Source organism: Rattus norvegicus, chromosome 2 (genome assembly GCF_036323735.1).
Source record: "Rattus norvegicus strain BN/NHsdMcwi chromosome 2, GRCr8, whole genome shotgun sequence".
Classification (NCBI taxonomy): domain Eukaryota; kingdom Metazoa; phylum Chordata; class Mammalia; order Rodentia; family Muridae; genus Rattus; species Rattus norvegicus.
Genome location: NC_086020.1, coordinates 180,839,841 through 180,863,182, shown reverse-complemented (window position 1 = coordinate 180,863,182; position 23,342 = coordinate 180,839,841). Strand labels below are relative to the sequence as shown.

Below are 23,342 nucleotides of genomic sequence, written 5' to 3'. Positions count from 1 at the left end.
CAGGGGGGTTCAATCATGCCCATGCTACCAGGGCCAGCTCTACTGTACTGCTCAGATGAGACAAAGGTCTGTTCTCACTAGTGTTATAGCTGGTAAGGGGCAAGGCCAACTCTGTGCAGCCCTCAGACTTCAAGATGGGACCAGGAGGCAGCCCAGACTGGATGTCCACATGTTCTTTGAGGGCTAACATGGAATACAGACATGGGATATCAACATAGACCTCTGCTGCTGAAAGGCCAGCCACAGAATTAAACATGGTTTTCAGCACAGGCCTGGACCTCACCATAGCTTCAGGTGGCAGGGCAGGCTACCCATATTAGGCTAATCCTCGTCAAGTTTCATTTCTCTAGTTCTGTCTCTCTTCATAGTATACACACCTTTCCCATCTCTTTAACTCCCATCTTTCCACCACACACTTGCTTATCATATGTGGTATAGTAGTGGGTTTCAAAAATGCTTAAAAATTAAAATTAAAATCCAAATCAAAAGAACAAAGCAGAGCTTATTACTAGTGAGAACCTGAACTACTTAAGACAATTTTAACATATTAAATTGGTAGAGAACAATGAATCTAATAACATCCATTAATCCACGAAGATGTAAAAGTTTGGGATTCTAGAGAAATGTATGAGCCAAGAATAAGGAAGGTTCTCCAAAATTCAACTCACAGAGGCTTCTGTAGTCTTTGGATTGGATACACTGCCATCTGAAGAGTGCCGCAGATGGTGAGAACCATCAGCCATGACTTAGGATATGATGCAGGTTGGAAAATCATGAGTACCTGACCAGAGGCTCTGGAGCTTTCTGTCAGTGTTGTAGCTTGGTGCCTTTGTGAAGGACAAAATTTGCTTCTAGAAGCTTCTGTCACTATCTTTAAAGAGACTGGGGTAAAGGAAGGAACAGAGCAAATAAATCCCAATTGTCTATATTAGGCACTGAAATTGACCTTAACTCCAAAACCTGCCACTGGGTGGGCTGCTCTGAACTCTGGGAATATCATAGTGAGTGAGGAGAGGCCCATTTCCCTGGTGTAAATTCTTCCAGAAGTTGTAACTGTCCTTAGGATATGCTCTGAGCTCTTTCTTACACATTCAAATCCTTCTACCTTCTTTTATGTCAGTCCACCTCTCTACACTCCTCACTCTGATCCTGCCTCAGTGAGCTTCGCTGACAAATGGTCCTCTTCCATTTCCTATACCAAATATTTTTACATTTTCCAGATATGAAATGGAAAGTTTTTGTGACCCGCTCCTATGAAATGGAAATATCTTTTCTACCCACTCCCATTTTATATGGCTATTTACCAACTCTCAGTAAACATCGATTCTTTCCAAAAGGAATGGCTGTGTCTTATCTTGCTTTTTAAGATCCACTGTATCAGTCTAGATAATATAGTTTGTGCTTTAAACTTTTTGGGGTGTGTGTGATGGGATGAGGTGAGTCAACTAAAGAGCTTTTGAACTTTGGCAAGGGCGGCCAGAGCAAGCAGACAGTTTGAGCAGGAGTGGGCAAAGGTAAGCCAGCTAGCTAGTCATAGAACCTTGGGGAGAGTATTATGATGTCATAGAGAAGCTTAGAGTTTAGAGGGGAGGGAAGCAGAGGACCTGGCTCAGAAGACTTTGGCTTCTGATAGTCATGGACTCACTAGACTGCTGAGGAAGATCCAGCATCTATCTGCTGAAAACATCCAGAAAACTACTTTTAACACCAGAATCAAGCATGGAAGTGGTGAACTAAGAAGAGCCTGAGGAAGAATTGTGTTGCCTGATCAGGTAACACATACAAGCCTTATCTTGTTGGGTCTTCTTGCTCTGAATTGTTCCTTTACTTATCAGTTAATGAGGTCCATATGATGCTATATTAGATAGATGAGAATATCTTTGCTGATTAAAAAGAGAAGCAGAAAATCAACTATGTGATTTACTGTTATAAAACAGTAACAGGATAATTGGTGAAAGGAACTTAAAAAATATGGACTCAGCTGATGGGCCGAGGAAGTTTATTTGAATGGTACTTACATAGAATATCAGGTTTGAATAGTATTTAGTGAGAGGTTAGAGTGGAGACTGGAGAGAAATTCTTAAGAATGGGAAGCTATTCAAGGATCCCAAAAGGATGTAAGCAGAATTCAGCAGCCATCTCTTCTGAGCCAGCCTATGAAGCATGAGAGAACAGTAGCCAAAAGTGAGAGAGGATGCCCAGAAAGGATTGGATTGGGTCAAATTGGATTTAGGTCAATATTCACTAAAACAGAATAGCAGAAAGACTTGATACAGTGGGCAGACTTCTGGAGCAGCTTGTGAACCGCATCCTTAAGTGGAGAAATGGGGGGAGAAGCTTGTCCTGAGGGATAACAGCAGGCAGTAAGGTTTTCCATGTAGGAGGCTTCAAGAGGATTAACTATATTTGTGTAAAAGGAGAAGTACTCCTTTGTAGGGGAAGAGAGCAATCAGAATCCTACGTAAGTATAACAGACCAGTGTAAAGTACCAGTCAACAAGATGATGGCAGCAGAGCTGGTTTGCAATGGACTTGTATCCAGTGTGGTAAGACTACTCAGCAATTTGTTATTGTCTTCCCTATGTTACAGTGGAATAGATTGACTCCTAGCCTATTTGCCAACTCTAACACAGGGGATTTATTCTTCTATACCTAACACAGGGATAATGGTGTGTGTGTGGGGGGGTATAGCTCAAGAGCTCTGTACTGGAATAAGAAATGCTGTTATAGAAACAGCATATCTAGATCTAGATAGATGGATGGATCTTAACAATCTGTACTTCTCAGTCACACTCTGAATTGACCTTTCAATGTGCTGTCCTTCAAGTGAGAGAATTAGAGAGAGATGGGGCAGGGAGGGGAAAAGGGAGAGGGAGGAGAAGTGGAGGAGGAGGAGGATGAGGATGAGGAGGAAGAGGAGAGGAAGAAGAAGAAGGAGGAGGAGGAGGAGGAGGAGAAGAAGGAGAAGAGGAAGAGGAAGAAGAGGGAGAAAAAGGAGAAGAGGAAGAAGAAGAGGAAGAAGAAGAGGAAGAAGAGGAAGAAGAAGGAGAAGGAGGAGAAGGAGAAGGAGAAGGAGAAGGAGGAGAAGGAGAAGGAGAAGGAGAAGGAGAAGGAGAAGGAGAAGAAGGCGGCAGAGAGGATAAATAGTGGCACAGGCTACACTCAGAAATAGAAGCAATAGAAAACAAACACAGGGTGTTGGATCCTCCTTTGAGCCTGGTCTGGGATTGAGGACCTTAAAGGAGTAGATGCAAACAAGGTGAAGAGACAGATAAGGAACTTCCCACAGATACACACCTCCAAACTCACTGCCTAAGGCTTCACGAGCTCAGAACATGTTCTCTCTCTCTCTTGCTCTCTCTCTCTCTCTCTCTCTCTCTCTCTCTCTCTCTCTCTGTCTCCCTCCCTCCCTTTCTCTCACACATAACTCACACACACAGACACACACACACACTCTCATACACACACATTCACACACGTGCACACACATACACACACATACACACACATACACTTTCTGTGAAATATCTTTAAGCTAAGATGATAGAGACCAGATACTCCTTACTCCTTCCTGGCTACCCCAGTGTCTACTGCTATGCTGATGTGTCTATCCTCTTCTGTTTGTCTCCTCACTGCTGACCTCAATCCCAGGCACATCTGGGCATTGCTAGGCAGATCTGCCAGCTCAGCCCCTTTGTGACATCTCTTGTTCAGAGAGGGATGGGATTACTTTTCCTACCCTTACCCCTTAGTAATGCTACTCCAAGATCATCCTCTGGAAACAGAAATAGAAGTTTCTTAACAAAGGACAGAAACCTTGATAACTGGTTGACTTAGTTAGGAGAGAATTAAAAATCTGTCTCCCAAAATCACACCCTTTCCAAATGGAAACAGTCGTGACAATTCAGCTTCATCACTGAGGGAGAAACCAGGAATGTGAAGGGCTGAAATACAGTGGATTTTCTCCCTTCCACATTTCTGTCCCTGCTGCTGCTATGGTCCAGGGGATTCAGATCATCTGAAAATTCTGTCTGTATCCAGGAATACAGAAGGTCCTCCTTGGATGCCAGGGGCTTTCTTTCTACACTGAAAGCTCAGCGAGGATAATAAAGTTGAGTGGAAAGAGAACAGGTGGGACTTGGCAATTAGCTTGTCAGTCAGAAAATCACTGTCTCCACAGGGTGGAGGTATCAACCACACCTAGGCTCATTGGGACCCAGTTTGTCAAGTGTAAACTGGATTTAGGTCAAACTCCCAATGGAAAAGGAATGAGTCTAAGGACCTGACACCCATCCTCCAGGATAGCCAAGGCCCGTGTCTTCTGTGATGTCATAAAGAGTGATTCTTATGGCAATCTAGTTCATCATAACAGGTGCCTTTAGTAACCATGAAATTCAAGAGCTCTGCACACTTCCAGGGCTTGCTTTCTAGAGTAACAGTTTCTATCTGGCAAAAATAATTTGTAGTTTCTATCCCCAGGAGTCCCTGAATCTTCTGTACAACAAAACAAGAAGATAGGCTAAGTGTTAGGGAAAGGAAAGGATGAGATACAGGTGGAAGGGTCCACTCCAGGAGACTGAGACCTTAGCAGAGCAGGCACCATTAGAGGAGTTCTTCACCCAGATCTCAACCAAAGACCTGAGTAAGAAAGTGTAACTAATTCAACTTGCTCCAGCTCACAGGCACTATCACAAACCTCAAGCTAATTCCCTTCTTGTATCATCATGATAAAAGAGCATGAGTGTGCGCACGCGCACACACACACACACACACACACACACACACACACAAATATGCATATATACAAACTCGTCAATATTTGGCGGCATTTTTTAAAAGTTTGTGCCAGAGGATGTTTTTAAAAAATCCCTGTGGGTACCACAGGTTCGGATGGTGGCTGAACACCTACTTGGGCAGTCACTGCTCCAACATCTTCTTTTGCCTGGTGACAGGGCTCTGACAGACCTGGTACCTATCCAACATGGATGTGTGGTTGCCTGAACCCAATGTACATTAAGGGTGTACAAAAACATCCTGACTCCTTAGGTATCTCTTTTCTAGTTACATGACAACCCTGGTCTCTCTGCCTTTGAATTCTTAGTTACATTCTTGCCTGAACTGAAACAAAGTTATTTAAGATTTCACTATTTAGAAGAGAATAAAATCATTGTAAAAGTTTTGAAAGGTTTTCTTTGAGGTCTCTCCAAGGTCAAGGTCCTTCCTCCTTATCCTTGAAGAGAAGGACAATAGCTAGAAGATGTGAATGGAGTGGCTTTAGCCTTACAGAGCTAGACCTCACAATCCCTGGGGCAGTGATGTATCAATGTCTTGTTGACACTAGCCAGTGTCAGTTGATGGTCCATGTTACAAGGTTCATGGAGTTATCATGTACATTCAGAAAGGGAGTGATAGTTGGTGACTCTGAGAATCCTATTCCACCTAGATTCCTAGAAACCACATTTAGACCTGAGTGTACATGTGATCTGGGGTGAAATGGGACCTATTTTGAATCCATTTACAAGCCACTGACGTAGATGTCTGAATTTCAGTTGCCTTCATATTCAAAGTAGTGAATAAAAGATTTACCTTTTACATTGGTGTAATCATTAGATAAGATAAAGCTTATGTGACTCAAAATCAGCTAAAGGTCTCTACTCCTGACGAAGAATCTTTACACAAATTTATGACATATTTGTAACTTTATATTCTTCATCTGAAACATCTCTATCTAATAAGGGACAGACAACTAAATTGCTGTGATGGCATGAATGGGCATTATTTCTGGCCTCTGAGAGGGCCAGCCCTACTTAACCAAGGTCTTAGTTTTCATCCTGGAGATTTAGATGCATTTGGAGACCAAAGAAGGTGATGCTGAAAGTAGACCTTCAGATAGTCATTTAAATATTCTTTTTTTCCCTAGAAACTCCAACTCTAAAGAAGATGAGTGACTCATCCAAAACCAACCAGTGCTGCCCCACTCCATGCTGCCCACCAAAACCATGTTGCCCACCCAAACCGTGCTGTCTGCAGAAATCACCTTGCTGTCCCAAGTCCCCATGCTGTCCACCCAAATCCCCATGTTGCACACCAAAGGTCTGTCCCTGTCCGACTCCCTGTCCCTGTCCAGCCACCTGTCCAGCTGCCTGTGCTTGTCCTTGTCCGATGAAACCATGCTGCCCAACGAAGTGTACATGCTGCCCTAAAAAGTGCACCTGCTGCCCACAGCCCACCTGCTGTGTTCAACCCACCTGCTGCTCTTCTGAAAACAAGACTGAGTCAGATTCTGATGGGTCTGGTCAAACTCAGGATAGGGGTGCTCAAACACAGCAGTCCCCTCAAGGTGGTCAAGGCAATTGGAACCAGAAGAAGACCAAGTAAACTGTCCCTGACACCATGCTCATCCTCAAATGGTGTGGGGGATTACTACAGGCAAGGTTAAGACTATGTTGTAGCGATGCTGTTTTCATGATAACCAACAAGACCACTCAACCATAAGCTACCATTTCGACCTAACCATAGGCTACTATTGCAACTGGAAATGGAAAGTAGAAAAGGATAGAAACATCTTGTCTAGTGATCCTGACATTTAGATAGCAAAGAAATAAAAGAGCAAATAAAAAGAACATTGTTCCCCTCTTTCCTTTACATGTAAAGCCGTCTCACCAGTTTAGCCTAATGGAGTAAGATGTGTACACACATTATAAGAGCCGTTGAGACACAAAACTTTTGTCCAAGACACAGGCCTTTGCTGAAAAGAGTAAGGCATGTTCTTCCTGGGTTTTGGAAGCTATTCAAGCTAAACAAAATTCTACCACAGCCATATTCCTGGATCCCGTCTTGCTTTTAAAGTGAAAGTCCTGTATCACAGGAACCCCTTCAGTCCTAGGTAAAGGGAAGGTGGCTAATTTCTAAATCCCAATTCTCTGGTGAAACAAACTTCCATAATGCCCCCTGAGATGACCCCAAGGACCTAGCATGCTTTGGCAGCATCAAAGGTAGAAGACTCAGCAAAACTAAGGCTGGCAGCACGAGGTGAGGCCTCTGGTGTCACGCTGGCTCTGGGGCAGAACAAGCTGCTGTACATCTGGTTCTGTTTCATACTTCAAAAGATTTATAGCATAAAAGAGATGATTCATTCAAAGTGTGAAACAGAGGGTCTGACAGGGCTAGCTCTTCTAATTCTTCCTGATGCCAGAATTTTACTTCGCTCTAAACAGCCACTGTGTTAAAGCAATTTGCTCGCAGACACATTTCCACAAACCTGGGTGAGCAAGTAGGATAGAAAGTCATCTACACATAAATGTCCATTTGGGACGTTTGGGAAAAGGGGGTACATACACCTTCCCTAAAGCCTTCACTTTGCATTTGCTCCTTTGTGTTGTTCCTTGCCCAGAAAGATCCAGTTTTGTACCTTTAACTTTGAATTAAAGTTTTTCATAAAATTCTTAATGCCTAGAAAATTATTCCTTCAAACCCTGTCTTCTCAATACCCCTAATCATCATATTTGAAGAAGCTCAAACCAAAATATATACATCTGATCTATGATGTACACGAGTGAAGTTCCTTGGACTTAGGAAAATTAAGTGCATTCATTGGTAATAATGTATCTAGGAGGGACAAAATGTATCTCCTTTAGTTTGTATAAACTGGGTAAACCAACAAAAATGGGACAGGATATTTCAGTAATTTTCCAAGTGGCTGACAATGTTTGGATCAGGTGGTTCTGAGAATATAGGCAGAGTGTTGAAATTTAAAGGACAATGTAAAAGTAAAATATAAATATACACAACTATGCTCCTCCATGTTGAAAAGAGCAAAAGGATGACAGACAAATGAAAATGGATAGATGGAGATCATTATGCTGTGTGGAATAAGCCAAATTCAGATGAACATCATGAATTCTTATATACACTTCATGAAAGCTGTAGGTGACTATTTGAATTAAAGGGGAATAGTAGAAGGGGGGCAGGCAAACAAAAGTTCATCCCGAATGTAATCAAAATGCTACAAACCTGTGAAGGCTATTGCTTCATATACTAAAAATTTTCAGTGCTCCAAAGTTCCCCTGTTGCAGGGTTTAAGAAAGTTAAAAGTCCACATGTTCACTTAGTAGCCTAGTCATTTACTGTACTGATGTGAGTGTTGCCCTCATTCATAGTTCAGGATGCAAGATGGCTTCTTACAGGGAAGGAGATAGCGGGTTTCAGGGCTTGCCACCCTGCCCAGGATGATAAGTGGGAGGAAACCTTGGCAGAAGTGACCACAGAGTCTAGTGATATGGAGGAACACAGAAGAGGAAAGCCTTTCACTACCTGTCCCCCACTGGAGCTTGATCACAGCTAGGAAAGCTCTTTTCCTCACTGCAGATTTCAAATGCCTCTCTTCCTGTCACATCGAATAGCCCTCCTTGCCCAGTTGACACTCACCACAGCAATCTCTCCTCTATGCCAAATCAATGTGCATTTTACATGCTTAGTTTGGGGTCATTTCCCAAGTATTCAAGCACATATCAAATTGTTCTTTTTATTATCAAAAATGTCCTTTTTATTCCTGACTAGAAATTCATCAAAGCATTCATATGCTCTGGTTGATGGATGTTTGGCTCCTTTCCAATGGTTGGCTGTTACAAAGTTCTTATGAATCTGGTCACAGGTATTTCTGTAGTGGAGGATGAAAAATATTGAGGAAAGAAATATTTATTTTTGCTTACAGTTATAGGTTGCAGTCCATCATGGAGACATCACAGATGTAGGACCATGCAACAGCTTGTTATACTGCCTTGGTAAACAGGAAACAGAGGGACATAAGAGCTAGACTCAGCTTACTTTCTCCTTTTCATTCGGTCTGTGGAAAGGTACCAGCGACAAACATTTAAGGTAGGTCTTCCCCCCTCAATTCAGTCTAGATATGTGCAGAAGCTTTAGCCTAGGTCATTTGATTCTTTCGAGTTTACAATCAAGATTAATCATCACTGGTTGCTTTTATCAAGGTCGCCAAGCTCCATGTTCCCTAACAAAAAGACATTCATACTCTTATATTTTAAAATATTCAATAGTATGTATATTCAATGTTGCACAGTGTGATTATCATATATTTCATGTACATTGTGAAATAATTGCCAAGTTCAAACTAACACCTCCATCACCACCCTTCCTGTGTCTGAGATATTCACCACTTAGACATAACTGGAATTTTATGCTAGTTGATCAACATCTCATTTCTCCTACTGACTTCAGATTTAACTTTCTTAGTTAAACAGATAAACTAAGTTTCCAGTTATATCTACAGCATTATTTTTCACCATCGCCTCCCCTCTCCACTTCAAACAATGGTCTGATTTATAGGACACTCCATTCATCTCTATGAAGTATTTCCATCTAGTTTCTCTCAGTTTCATTGACTTTCTTCTTTTCTTTTTTCTTTTCATTGACTTTCATATCTCCCTGACAACTTAACAGTGCAGATAGTCTTCCAGTTTCTTTCTCCTTTTTATAATATTCATTCCCTTGGTTATTCATCTTATATAATGAGTTCAAATATCATTCTCAGTCTATACCACAAGCATCTTTCTGAACTCAAGGTTTATATCTCTAAGTGCCATGTGATGGCTGCCTGAGTTTCTAATGGGAATCTCATCCTGTCCTGTTTCAGAGCTCACAGCTGAGATTTCTCAGGAAGCTATTCCTTCTCTGGTCCCTTTGGCTTTGTTAGCCATGGCTCTATCCTATTATGTATGACTAAAATGTTTGAATTATTGTTGGCTTCCCACTTAGGCCCATCTGTTTCTTCCATTGTTAAAAATCACCTGTAATCTGACTACTTATTTTTATTGATGCCACTCTACTTCTGAGATATTGATAAAATCATATAGTTGCCTCTTACAGCTCCAGCTGATTCTGTTCTTATCAGATATTTTCAAAATTAAGTCAGAGGGTGTCATGACATGTCATTTATCATACCAGCCACTCCAAAAGACAAAGTTACTGCATGATGTTGCCTTCACAGTCTGCTTCCACTCACTCCACCAACCTTATCTTATTCACACATGCCCAGTCACATCTTCCTTCTTGCTGGTTCCAGAAGACATTTGTCTAACATAGTTTGCTGCACTATCTCATTCTCCTCCTCCATTTCAACTAGTGCTGACTTTCTTTTCTTCAGGTTCTTGCTGGGACTATTCCATTTAAAGTCCCCCCCGCCCCCGATTCCTTAGACTTCATAAGTTTTCCTTGACGCATTTTTCTACATAGAATGTAATAACATATGCTGTAAGTATCTGTGCTTGTTTTACTTATTGCTGATATGCTACGTGGGAATGAAATCTGTCACACAGTAGATGTTTCCCTGTTTAGTTTAATGCTGGACCTAGAATACCGACACAAGAAATGCTGTCAATTAACAGCAGTTAATAAAATCAGTCACTAGGCAGAAGTCAAAAAAGCTTTTTCCAGGAGAGAGAATAAAAGTATAAAGGTGCGGAAGTAAACAAAGGCAAAAGCAGTGGCTTAGCCCAGACTCGCCTTGCCTACCAGTTCCCCTCTGGAATCTCTGTTATCTTTTGTGAGCCAAGGGGTTATCCCCTTAGCATTCTCAGTGTGGTAGAGTGTGTTTTAGGCGTGGGTGACTGGGCTTGAGATTCCTGGCAGAAATGCTAGGGTGGGGTGAGGGGGGAGTGAAGTTGGAGCAAAGCAAGCAAATACTTGTCTGAGGGAGGAAGTTTGATTCACCGAACCCTATAGCACCCTGACCTCTACCCTCCCCCTGCCTTCTTCACTCTGCATGGGTTTTCTAGCAAAACCTGAATAGTGGGAACATAGCCTTTACTGTTCCAGCACGTTCCATCTTGTGGCCAGTAGTTCTGTCTTTTTCTATGGCAGACCTAGGTGCCTCTCCAAATAAACTCCATCACACTTAATGACAGCTCTGCTTTAGGAGTGGAAACAGTGACCTGGGAACAGAGATCAGAACTTAACTCACTTTCCTGGTGGTGAGTCTGCTGGCAAGTAAGTTCAGGTGCTGTAGAATCTGGGCTCCTCCTCTGTAATATGAATGGGATTAAAAGATATTGAATGAGAAAGAATGGAATAAACAGGCTTGGAGGATTGCTTTTCTATAACTGCCCCCAGGGACACTTTCACAGCCCTGGGTCTTTTTTGATGCAGAGCATACACAGTTTAGAGTACTCCCTTCATGTGGCATTGAGTGAGACACCTCTCTGCTAATAAGCCTGTCTATTTATTAGGCAAGAAGTTCCCTGAGATAGGTCTGTCCTAAAGCAGGCTTCTTGAGGCCAAGAATTGTATCCCTCTGTCAGACTGGGAGACAGACCAGGGACCTCAGCATCCTGGCATACATGAAACTCAGAGACCTGTAACCTTTGGGCTGAGTGACCCAGTTTGAAGAGTGTGTAAATGAGTGGGGGAGGAAGGTTGATAATCAGGATTGATTGGCTGCCCTGCATGGGAACGACTCATCTGGAGACCAAGAGTTTTATATGGCTTCATGACAAATCATCTACGAATACAGAGAACAAATGGATGGGGTCAGGAAAGGGCCATATTGGGGAATGTTGGCTCACCAGGACCAAAGGGAGTCAAGGATGTCAGCTGCTGTTGGTACAAGCTACTCTAAAACCAAGTATTATTTCCAGACCCTTTTCTTAGCACACATGCAGATGCATCTGACCTGGGTCTGAGTGGTTTCTATATCCACTTTCAGAAGTAATTTTGAAAGCAATTAGCCAGTCAGGAGACAGCTGGTGCAGGATCAGGTGCCCCCTGCAAACACCCTAATTAGCAAGAAATATGTGGTAAACTAGAGCCCCAGCCTACTTCTGTTTATTTGTACGACACTTTTAAAGACTCATCTGACAGAGGGTTTGTGAATGGACTTCTTCTATGACTGCCTTTCTCTTATCACTGCTGTGCTCCTCACCCATTCTTTCTTTCCAGAGCCTAGCCACTCCCTGTCTATTCTCTACTATACTGGATCCCTCCCACTCTTCATGCCATGTCTGTACATAAACACAGCCTAAAACCTTATACTCTGCGTATATTATGCCATCCATCATTCTCTTTCCATTCTTCCCTGACCCATCATATTATGACTGACTATGCACACACTCCTCATCCTTGTGTTTGGTTTATCTTTCAATATCAAATCTTAATCACAAATCACTATTTCTCCTCTGCCCACACAGGTTCCAAAACCCCTTCATGTCCCATCATGCTCTAGGAATACAAATTCATTTTAATTTATTACATCATGGGGGCAAACAAGACCTTGTTAGAGAAAGAAAGATGACATACTAGTCATCACTATGGTGTATTAGTTGTCACTTGAGGCCCAGTAGCAGGTAATAATTAGATCAGAAAATTAAAAGGCAAATGACTTGGTTGCTGACACAGTATGTTACTCTCTCATTTTTCCCTTGTCTTTCTTCTTTCCTTTCTTCTATTCTATTCTATTCTATTCTATTCTATTCTTTCTTTCTTTCTTTCTTTCTTTCTTTCTTTCTTTCTTTCCTCCTTTCTTCCTTTCTTTCTTTCTTCCTTTTTTCTTTCTTTCTTTTTTGTAAGACTCATGTGACCCAGCCTATCTTGAAACTTATTGTCTAGATTGAGCCTGAAATTGAACTACTTATCCTCTTGCCCTGCCTATCAATTGCTGGAATTATGAAAAAGACATGATAAACTCTGCCTTGCCAAAGCCTCATGATTTTCAAGGGAAGAATAAGGAAATCAGCCTTGATAATCTTTAAAAAGTTGTTTCCTTAAAATGCTCTCTTTAGGCAAGTAGCATACTACATGAATATCAACCAATAGGCGTAATGGTACCTGAAAAGAAAGCAGCAAGAATCCTGAGTGTCAGTCATGTGCTAAGTATGCATATTGCCTCACCAAATCCTCACAGGAACTTATGGGACTTAGAAAATGTCTCTGAAGTCATGTAGTGAAACCCGTCACACTGAGCAAATTCTATTAAGGAGCCTGATAGGGAAGAGATGCCGTCAGAGCAGCAACCAGTGTGTCTGGTTTCCAGTCTAGCCCTAGCTCACTGTAGAACTTGGACAGCTGGAGTTTCCTTTTTCTAGACTCAGTCCCTATCTGTTTAGGAGATGGAACCTAACATCGAAGATGACGTTCTCTGAAGAAGCTGCAGTACTCTTCAAAGGCAAGTTTTCAAAAATTAATTTATACTTGGCCAATTTCACACATTCTGGTCATACTCATCCCTTCATCTCTTATCCTCCTTTCACTACTGCCTTCTTCTATCTTCTCTAACCAAGTCTCCATTCCATTCTTTTTTAGGGAAGGAAGAGGACAGAGCATTCCCGTTCTCCTCTACTCAAAACATGAATTTCTTACTCCACCAAATTTCTTTTCTCCCAAAGCCAAAAACAAAAGTCATGCTTTTGTTCTTCTTGCCACCATCAAGAGGAAAACTGGGGAAGTTCTTCTGTAGTTACAATATTGAAAAGAAAGGGAATTGGAAACCTAAAGTGAGAATGAACAATTTGGCAGGCCAGCAGAGCAGCCAGACAAAATGATATGGAGCAAAGCAGGTTAGCTCATGCAGATGCACACCAATGTACAGAAAGACAAAAATCAGCCCTGTGTCAACTCTAGGTTTCATCTCTCCTTCAGACTCATTCTTTCCAGAGGGTGAGAAAGGCACAGATAGCAACTGAGAAAAAAGGGCCATGTTTAGCAGGCAACAGAAGCAGGCAAGAAAGACTTCAGATATGTAAGGAGGCAGACAGGGCAGGTTGCAGATGGAGGTATGATACAGAAAACAGTACCTTCAAGAGCAGGGGAAAGGAGATCAGCATTCTCAGAGATTCTCTACACTAGACAATTGATAGAAGCTGCAGGCCCATGCAAGATGGGACTCTTGGCTCAAATCATCTACCTAGGACGATCATCTACCTAGACCTAGAAACTCATGAAGAGCTATACTTAACAATCTTACTGCCCCTCCAGAACAATGGATTTCCATAATTAATTCTTTTATAACCCCACGCCATAAACAAATAACCAACAACTAAAACTAAACAGCAAAAACAGGCTGCTCAGGAGGAGAGGTAAATCTTGTATTTTATCCCTGTAGAAATAACTAGGGTTTTAAAAACCTGAAGCACAGCTATGTCAAAGCCTCTTTATAGGTTATGGGAAAGCTCACCTTCATTATACTGGACAAGGATTGTACAGTTTCTGGGATTTATCACAAGGATCTGAGACATAAAGTCAGTCACACTGAAAAAGTTTACCTTATTGCCAAGCATTTTCAGTCCCTAAGTGGGGTAATCCTAGGGTAGAATATGGGGCCTCTGAGCATTAGAACTCTGGGGCTTCTTCGACCCCTCCTTCAACTACACACATGTTCCTAGGCTCTATCTTCTGCACTCATTCCCATGCCCTACCTTTGCCCAGTGGTCAAACACTTATGCACACACACTGTCTTTTCTGAGTTCTTATCGTGCTCTGAATCAGAGGGTGGGAGGCAGATTGGGTAGATACTAAACCTCTGGGAACCCATAAGACCAGTGTGACTTCTTGAACAGTCTGCTAGCCTGGCATTGTCACTGGGTGAGGCGAGGCAAATTCTTCCCCTGTGACGTCAGAAGAGGAGCATAAGTGCTCATGTGAGAATGCTTGGTTATTTCTGGTGGGGTGAAGAATGCACTCTTTGGTATAGAAAGTAGTATAGTTCAGCTTCTACAGGGTAGTGTTCAGGATGCCTTGTGGCTCTGGGAATAGGGAAGGCCTGACAAACTTGATTTAGAGGACAGAGTGTCATGTCAGTCCTCTATCTGTTTAAAGAATACATCCCAACAACATGGAGAATTTAGTGTTGTAAACAAATCTGCTTAAGACAAAGATTAGATGCTCATTGGGACAACTATGGGGAATTGGAAACCTTCTCAAGATTAATTAGTAATGAGGTTTTATCTTTACATTATTTTACCATTTCTTTTTTTGTATTATCTCATAATAAAAGTGTTAATGGATGACCTAAACAAAATAAACTGTTAACTGAGGACTAAAGAAAAAGATAAGCCACAATTCAGCTTTATTTTCCTGGCACACAAATTTTCACACACATGAAGATAAGTTGACATTAAAATATTAGATAGCTGTTATTTATACCTATGAGGTTTGCTGTCATTTATTCTTCAATTAGTATTGATAATGTTTTAGTGTATGAGGTGACTTTGTAGGTCCTTTGGACAGTGAAAAGTACACCCAGTATACTTCTCTCCTAGTATAACTTGTTTTACAGTAGAAAAGGTGGATAATAAAAATGGAATAAATGCAGATTAAAATAACTGATTTTTTATTAGTTAACTAAAAGTGAAGGCAATCCAACAGTTAGGGAAGTCAGAGGAGTATCTAGGTCAGACCTCAATATTTCCATCCAAGTTGGAATACATGTTAAAGCCCTGGAAAGGGGCCCATTGGTAGAAGGGACAACAGGTGCACAGTCTTGAGGCAAAGCACTTTGGATGTGCCCTAGGGACTAAGGACCTGGAGGGAGATTGTAGCATACATGTCAGAGAGAGGGCAACATGTGCCAAGATGAAAGATGGAAGTCACATAAGCCAGAGACTGTTGACTACAGTAGTGAATCTGAATTTTATGACGTGTATGTTAGGCCACTACAAGCATTTTGACGATAGGAGTGATGCTTAATTTCCCACTCTGTAATGTTTTCTAATCTATTTTTAAGGAAACATTTTCTAATGGTGGTTTTAATACCATTATTCAAGAGGCAGAGACAGTTGGATCTTTGAACTCAAGGCTAATTTTTTACAGAGCAAGTTTCAAGACAACCCGGGGTACTCAAAGAGACTATGTCTAGAAACCACACCCCTTGAAAGAAAGGAAGAAAGAAAGAAAGAAAGAAAGGAAAAAAGAAAGAAAGAAAGGAAGGAAGGAAGGAAGGAAGAAAGGAAGGAAGAAAGAAAGAAGGAAAGAAAGAAAGAAAGAAAGAAAGAAAGAAAGAAAGAAAGAAAGAAAGAAAGAAAATGTTCTGAGATAGCAATGGACAATTTAGTTTTGAATTTTATGGTGTACATTTCCAAAAATAATTATTGAAAGTGTTGGTTATCATCATGAAATACATTCATATCCTTCATATCCTGTTTCTACTATTTCCTGTTTTCCTTACGTGAGGGGTATCAGAAGCCTTTATGAGCCTGGTGTCCTTAGGAAATTCTATCAGTACACTTTGGGTATGACATGGGTGCTGGGAAGTCCCTGGCATACAGGGGGAGGAAGCCACCTACTTCCATCTACTTGATCTTTCCCAAGACATGGCATATCTCCTTACCGAATCGAGTTACATTTATATTCTGAGTACAGATGGACTCATAGCCCAATAGCATGCCCACTATATGTTCTTTTAGAAGTGGCTCCTTACAATATTGTACTATAGATCGAAATCTATGGCCATCCCCAAAACACAAAGCTTCTTATTCTATGCTCTTGGAAATAAATACACTAACTTAAAAACCAGGTCAAACCCAAACCCATTGAGATTGAAAGGTAAGTTTCATTGAGTTTACAAGTGGGATACCTTTTTCACCCCCTTCTCCTCTCCTGTGCCCAGGTCAGATGATCTCAGCTAGGAGAGTTGAGCCCTCACACTCCCACATGGTCCAATAGAAGCTAGAAAAGGGAGCCCTGCGGGTGTAGGGGTTTGCTGCGTAAGTTATCCAATGACTCAGAAAGGAGCTGGAGGAAGTTGACCAACTGGAGTGGTGAAACCAGTCCACCACCCCCAACCTGAGAAGGACAGTAGGCAGGAACAATATAAAGGGCCCTAGTTGCTGCTCAGATCAAGATTCTGCTGGAAGCGTTTGCCTTCTCCCTTCCGTGAGTTTGGTGAGTGTTAGCTGTTGGAACCTTAGGGCCGTAGGCTTCCAAGAGCCCAGAATACGGCTAGGGGTGTCTACTTAAAGTTGGGGTAGATACTGCTCTGTGCTAGATTCAGCTGGATTAGTTATCCTTCAAGGGGGCCGGTAGGTGTGCAGAGGGAAGCATGCTGTAGTACTTTCTGTATGGAGAAAGCCATGAAAAACAGGAGTGAGGAAATTCTGTTATAAGTACAAGACTTGAAATAACAAGCTCCAATTCTCAGTAACTCTCAACACTGGCCCTGAGACTACAGCTTACATTCAGAAGATCAAAGAAGAAAGGAGCTCTCAGGCTAATAGGACAACCTGCTAAATTTTTTGTTTTTTGTTTTTTGTTTTTTTTTTCTTTTTTTTTTCTTTTTTCTTTTTTATTAACTTGAGTATTTCTTATATACATTTCGAGTGTTATTCCCTTTCCCGGTTTCCGGGCAAACATCCCCCTCCCCCCTCCCCTTCCTTATGGGTGTTCCCCTCCCAACCCTCCCTCCATTGCCGCCCTCCCCCCCACAGTCTAGTTCACTGGGGGTTCAGTCTTAGCAGGACCCAGGGCTTCCCCTTCCACTGGTGCTCTTACTAGGATATTCATTGCTACCTATGAGGTCAGAGTCCAGGGTCAGTCCATGTATAGTCTTTAGGTAGTGGCTTAGTCCCTGGAAGCTCTGGTTGCTTGGCATTGTTGTACATATGGGGTCTCGAGCCCCTTCAAGCTCTTCCAGTTCTTTCTCTGATTCCTTCAACGGGGGTCCTATTCTCAGTTCAGTGGTTTGCTGCTGGTATTCGCCTCTGTATTTGCTGTATTCTGGCTGTGTCTCTCAGGAGCGATCTACATCCGGCTCCTGTCACTCTGCACTTCTTTGCTTTATCCATCTTGTCTTATTGGGTGGCTGTATATGTATGGGCCACATGTGGAAAAAAAACATCTGAAATCCAGAAAGACTATGTGAGCTTCCCAGAAGTCTACAGTGTTTTGGTGGGAGTTGGGCCTGCAATGTGCTAAATGACTCCAGTCTGAAGCTTCTGCAATCCCAGCTCCCCTTCAGCACAGACTCTAAGCTTTCCAGAGCTCTGGGTCCTCTGTAAGACCTTTATTTTTCTAAGGTTTCCTTCATACTGTGACATAATCCCCAAAACTATCTTTCCAGGACCCAGGGAAAGACCAGACAAGGGCAGGTTAATTAGCAGCCAGCCTATTCTTGCAGAACCTCTTTGTAGAAAGACTCCTCCAGTGAACAAGGGGGCTCACTGGATAGTGTTTCTCTGCCCTCACCATTTCCATCATAGTCCGTTCTGCTGCTGGGATTCACAGCCTAAGGAAGTGGGAGAATTCCCTATTCAGGAGTAAAGATGCCAAGAACCAGGTCCATTATGTGTCCCTATTCAGAAGTAAAGTTGCCAAGAACCAGGGCCATTATGTGTCCCTATTCAGGAGTAAAGATGCCGAGAACCAGGGCCATTATGTGTATTCTGTATATTCAGCAGTTCTATTTCCCTTGCCTTCAGCCCACCCTCTGACTCTTCTACTTTTCAGTTTGGTCTAAGGAAGCTTCCAAGATGTCCCATCAACACACAGTGCCAGTGACTGTTCCAGCTGTGGTTCAGGAATCTCTCAAGACTGTATGTTCTCCAGCTCAAACTCAGCAGGAACAAACAAAGCAACCAACTCCATATCCTGCACAATGCCAGGTCTTCACTGACACTCAAGAGAAGGGCTTTCCCAAACATGAGGAGAAGGAGGCAAACCCCGTGAAAGATCTGCCTGAGCAAGAGAGTGAGCACCACCAGCAGCCAGGACCACAGAAGCAGCAGCTGCAGGTGAAAAAGCCAGAGCAGGAGCTGCAGGAACAGGAACTGCATTCGGAGAAGCAGCAGACACCACAGGAGCCACAGGGGCTCCTGTGCCTGGGACAGCAACAGCAGCGAGAGCCACAAGAGCAAGAACAGCACCTTAGACAGCACCAGCAGCCACAGCAAGAGTCACAGGGGCAGGGGCTGTGCTTGGGGCAGCAGCAAGATGTGCTGGCACCACAGGAGCTGCATATGGGACAGCACCAGAAGGAGAAGCTGCAGGAGCCAGAACTGCCTCTGGGTCAGCAGCAGAAAACTCCAGAGGAACAGGAACTGATTCTAGGAGAAAAGCAGCAGAAGCTGCACCTGGTAGAGAGGCACCAAGAGCCACAGGAGCAGGAGCTGCACCTCGGACAGAAACAGAAGCAACAGCAACCACAAGAACAGGAGTTGCAGTTGGTACAGCACCAGAAGCAGAAGCAGCATGAACCAGAATTGTGCCTGAGGAAGCAGCAGCAGCAGGAGTCACATGAGCGAGAACTGCACCTGGGAAAGCAGCAGCATCAGGAGTCACATGAGCCAGAACTGCACCTGGGAAAGCAGCAGCATCAGGAGTCACATGAGCCAGAACTGCACCTGGGAAAGCAGCAGCATCAGGAGTCATGTGAGCCAGAACTGCACCTAGGGGAACAGCAGCATCAGGAGCAGCAGCAGCATCAGGAGTCATGTGAGCCAGAACTGCACCTAGGGAAACAGCAGCATCAAGAGACTCAGGAGTCAGAACTGCAACTGGGAAAGCAGCAGAAACCACATGAGCCAGATATGGTACTGGATCCGAAAGAGAAGCACAAACTTCATGACCCAGAACTGCACCTGGGAAAGCAGCAGCATCAGGAGTCACATGAGCGAGAACTGCACCTGGGAAAGCAGCAGCATCAGGAGTCACATGAGCCAGAACTGCACCTGGGAAAGCAGCAGCATCAGGAGTCATGTGAGCCAGAACTGCACCTAGGGGAACAGCAGCATCAGGAGCAGCAGCAGCATCAGGAGTCATGTGAGCCAGAACTGCACCTAGGGAAACAGCAGCATCAAGAGACTCAGGAGTCAGAACTGCAACTGGGAAAGCAGCAGAAACCACATGAGCCAGATATGGTACTGGATCCGAAAGAGAAGCAGAAACTTCATGACCCAGAACTGCACCTGGGAAAGCAGCAGCACCAGGAGTCTCAGGAGTCAGAACTGCAAGTGGAAAAGAAACAGCATGAGAAGTCCCCAGAGCCAGAACTGCACCTGGGAAAGCAGCAGGAGTTACATGAGCCTGATATGACAGAGGATCAGAAAGAGAAGCAGAGTCTTCATGAACCAGAACTGCACCTGGGAAAGCAGCAGGAGTCACATGAGCCTGATATGACAGAGGATCAGAAAGAGAAGCAGAGTCTTTATGAATCAGAACTGCACCTGGGAAAGCAGCAGGAACAACAGATAGAGTATGAAGGCTACCAAAGATCAAAAAGTCTGAATCAGTTACTTAAGCAAGAGAAAGCTTCCAGGGGACAGGAGCTGGATGACTCACATCTAGAACAGGAGAAGGAGCTCTTGGACCAGCGATTGGATCAAGAACTAGTAAATAAGGATGAGCAACTGGAAAGAAAGAAGCACAAATTGGAGAACCTGACACAGAAGGAGAAGCAGATAAAGCAATTAGTACCAAGCACTGACAGAGTCCAAGAGACTCAGCCAATCCAACCAGTGAAAGAAGACTCTCTCACTACAAAGAAGCAGCAGCACAGCCATGAAGTGCAGTGAAGTAAAACTAAAGTAACCACCCCAGTGTCCCAGAGACTCTCCAACCATCCCACATATGGGAAGAGAATCACCCACACTTCCTTAAGGACCCTGGCTGGCCTACTCATCCATGAATCTGTCTGACCCTGAATATCTTCTTATCTGTGACAGGCTGGGCACAGGATCCAGGCCCAGGATACAGGATTATGGCCCAGTATCCACTCCAAGAAGCTCAATCCCAACCTTAGGTATCAGAGCCTCTTCCTGAGGTAGGGGCTGGGGGAAAGGGGGAGGCCTGTCATTAGTTAGCAACTCTGATGTCATTCCTAGTGTTGCCACAGAATCTGTGAATAAGCACAATGTCTAATAAATCATAAAAGTCCTGTGATTACTTTAGCCTTTTCTTTTCTGTTTCTCACCATCGGCAACAGACTCTAAAAAAAAAATCACAAAAACAAGCTCAGTGCACACCAGTCATGAATAGAGGCTTTCCCAAGGATGGTTTATCTATCTTCATTCAATTCCATTGTACACTACTCAGATTCCTATTTAAGTCCACAGCAGAGCACACTTCTGTTTCTCATCTTAGTTTAACTCTTCATGAGAGGAAAAGAATAGAAACATGACTGGTATGTTTGGAGGCCCCATTTATGGGTTCTGATAAACACCTCCACACTTTCCTTCCTGGGCTTTCTTTTTCTTTTTTTCATTCATTAATTTATTTGTTCCTTTTAGATCCCAACTGGTGCTCTTTCCCAGTCCCCCAAACAGGGTTTCTTCCCCCTGCCCCCGCCATTCTCCTCTGAGAGGAATGGAATCACTCCTGTGTATCCATCCACACTGGCTCATCAAGTCTCTGCAGGGTTAGGTGCATCCTTTACCACTGAGGCCAGACAAGGCAGCTCAGGTGAGACACAGATTCCACAGACATGTAACAGTTTTAGGAACACCATCTGTTCCAGTTGTGGGGGGACCCATATGAAGACTGAGCTGTATATCTGCTACCTATGTGCTGGAGGTCTCAGTCCAGCCTGTGAATGCCCTTTGCTTGGTGGCTCAGTCTCTGAGCCCAGAGGTTCCAGGTTAGTTCATTCTGTTGGTCTTCCTTTGGAGTTCCTATCCCATTCAGGCCCCTTAATCCTTCCCCTACTTCTTCCATAAGAGTTCCAGAACTCCGTCCAAAGTTTGGCTGTGGTCTCTGCATCTATTTTAGTCAGGTGCTAGGTAGAGCCTCTCAGAGGACAGTTGTGGAAGGCCCCTGTCTGAAAGCATAACAGAGTATCATTAATTGTGTCAGTCTTTCCAACTAAAGATTGTCCTCATGATTTCTAAATGTTTTATGACCTGCCCTGTGAAGATTTTAGGAAAGCGAGAGAACATTGGACAAAGTGGCAGAGTAGACAGTCTCTGGATGAGTCTCAGAAGAGAAGATGATAGTGTTATTAAAGCAAGTAAAGATTGAACTAACAGTAGCTGTGGAGTGAAAGATGTTAAGTAGGATAGGAAAAAAATCAGAAGCCACCTCAACTGTTGCCCTCCTGCTGTACCCTGCTTCCTTTTCACTTTTATAGCATTTAAAGCCAACATTCCCATTATAACTCTGGACATTCTTCTTCATAGGGCATTTAACTTTCCTTCCTTGTCTTTAGCACCTCAAATTACTTGTCTATGCCACTTAGCCATATCCTCTTGGCAGGTTGTTTCAAGTTATATAATACTATTGTTACTACAGACATGAGGATGTATCAGAGACTTCACATTGAAGTGTCCACAGGCATTCAAACTCAATTGGTTGAACAACACTCAGAAGCTCTTACAGCCCCACTCAGCACAAATACTTACCTCTTTAGAAATTTTCTCTTCTGAGTAATAATAAAAGTAATAATAATCCTTCACAGATATAATATAAGGCATTCCACTGAGCTGACAATGAAGACACTTTTCATCTGCACTATTTCAATAGTCTCCAAGCTGGTCTTGACTATTTTCTCCCTCCAGGTACCTTGCAAGTGTTCTGATTACATGTTTTTAACATTTCCACTGATCTAGGTCAGTGGTTGGATTAACCCTTATCAGTGGTTTCCATCAGTTAGAACATGAAATATCAAGCCCAAGCTCTATTTGTCATTAGCTTCAGTAGGACAACCAGAAGTAGTCATAATATATACAAGGACTGTTGATGTATTGGCCATTATTGTTAGGATAGATTATTAAAGTTTGAACCAGGGATGTCTTCCACAAGGGTTTGTGTTTTGACTATGTTTTCTAATTGGTGGTTCTATTTAGGAGGACTATGGGACCTTTAGGAAATTAGGGTATAACTAGTAGAAGAAGGTTCTTAGGAGTGGGCATGGGAATATTATAGCCTTCTAGCAAACTTCCTGCTTCCTGGACCACCACCATGTGGACAAGTCCCTCCATATCTTTCCCCAAATCTTTCCCCAAAGACTCAGCTGAGTTATCATGTCTGATGCACTATAATAAACTGAAACCGCTATGGTAGAAGGTGAATCATAAAAACTACAAAACACAAAATTCCCAACAGATGTGCAAAAATAACAAAGAAACAGAAAAACCACCAAGCACCATTTCCCTGTGACTCGCCTGCAAACTGACAACCTTTCAACTAAGGATAGCAAAAACATCCAGAGAGTTGAACTGCCAGAAAATACTTCAGAGTGTAGGTCAATGTCAGTACTAAGAACTGAATAAACAGATGAATGAAGTAAGAAAATCAAATTCGGTTCTAGACAAGTAAGTTAGAAGAATAGTTCAGGACCTAGACAGGAAGTTACTAAATGAAGCATGGAGAAGAGTTTCAGCTAGAAAATTTAGATGCTTAAAATGAACCAAA

The 23,342-nt window shown here is 42.9% G+C and overlaps 2 protein-coding genes across 3 annotated transcripts; both read left to right on the top strand.

The window, feature by feature from the left end:
• The first annotated feature begins 1,618 nt into the window (after positions 1-1,618).
• Smcp (sperm mitochondria-associated cysteine-rich protein) lies at positions 1,619-6,622 on the top strand. The gene is made up of 2 exons (NM_031536.2): positions 1,619-1,772; positions 5,920-6,622. Exon 2 carries the CDS (start codon positions 5,940-5,942, stop codon positions 6,375-6,377), a length of 438 nt encoding a protein of 145 aa, NP_113724.1. The 5' UTR covers positions 1,619-1,772; positions 5,920-5,939; the 3' UTR covers positions 6,378-6,622.
• Positions 6,623-8,536: 1,914 nt separating this feature from the next.
• Ivl (involucrin) lies at positions 8,537-20,876 on the top strand. Of its 2 annotated transcripts, XM_017591065.3 has the most exons (3): positions 8,537-8,876; positions 13,115-13,564; positions 18,447-20,876. In XM_017591065.3, the coding sequence occupies exons 2-3, from the start codon at positions 13,546-13,548 to the stop codon at positions 20,507-20,509; spliced, it is 2,082 nt and encodes a 693-aa protein (XP_017446554.1). In that variant the 5' UTR covers positions 8,537-8,876; positions 13,115-13,545; the 3' UTR covers positions 20,510-20,876. The 2 variants fall into 2 exon arrangements, with proteins under 2 accessions (XP_017446554.1, NP_071531.2); NM_022195.2 differs by lacking the exons at positions 8,537-8,876; positions 13,115-13,564 and adding an exon at positions 16,605-16,886.
• The last annotated feature ends 2,466 nt before the right edge of the window (positions 20,877-23,342 follow it).

What these genes read in the sequence shown, in the direction of transcription:
- Smcp (NM_031536.2), top strand. Translation starts at nt 5,940, where the DNA reads ATGAGTGACTCATCCAAAACCAACCAGTGCTGCCCCACTCCATGCTGC.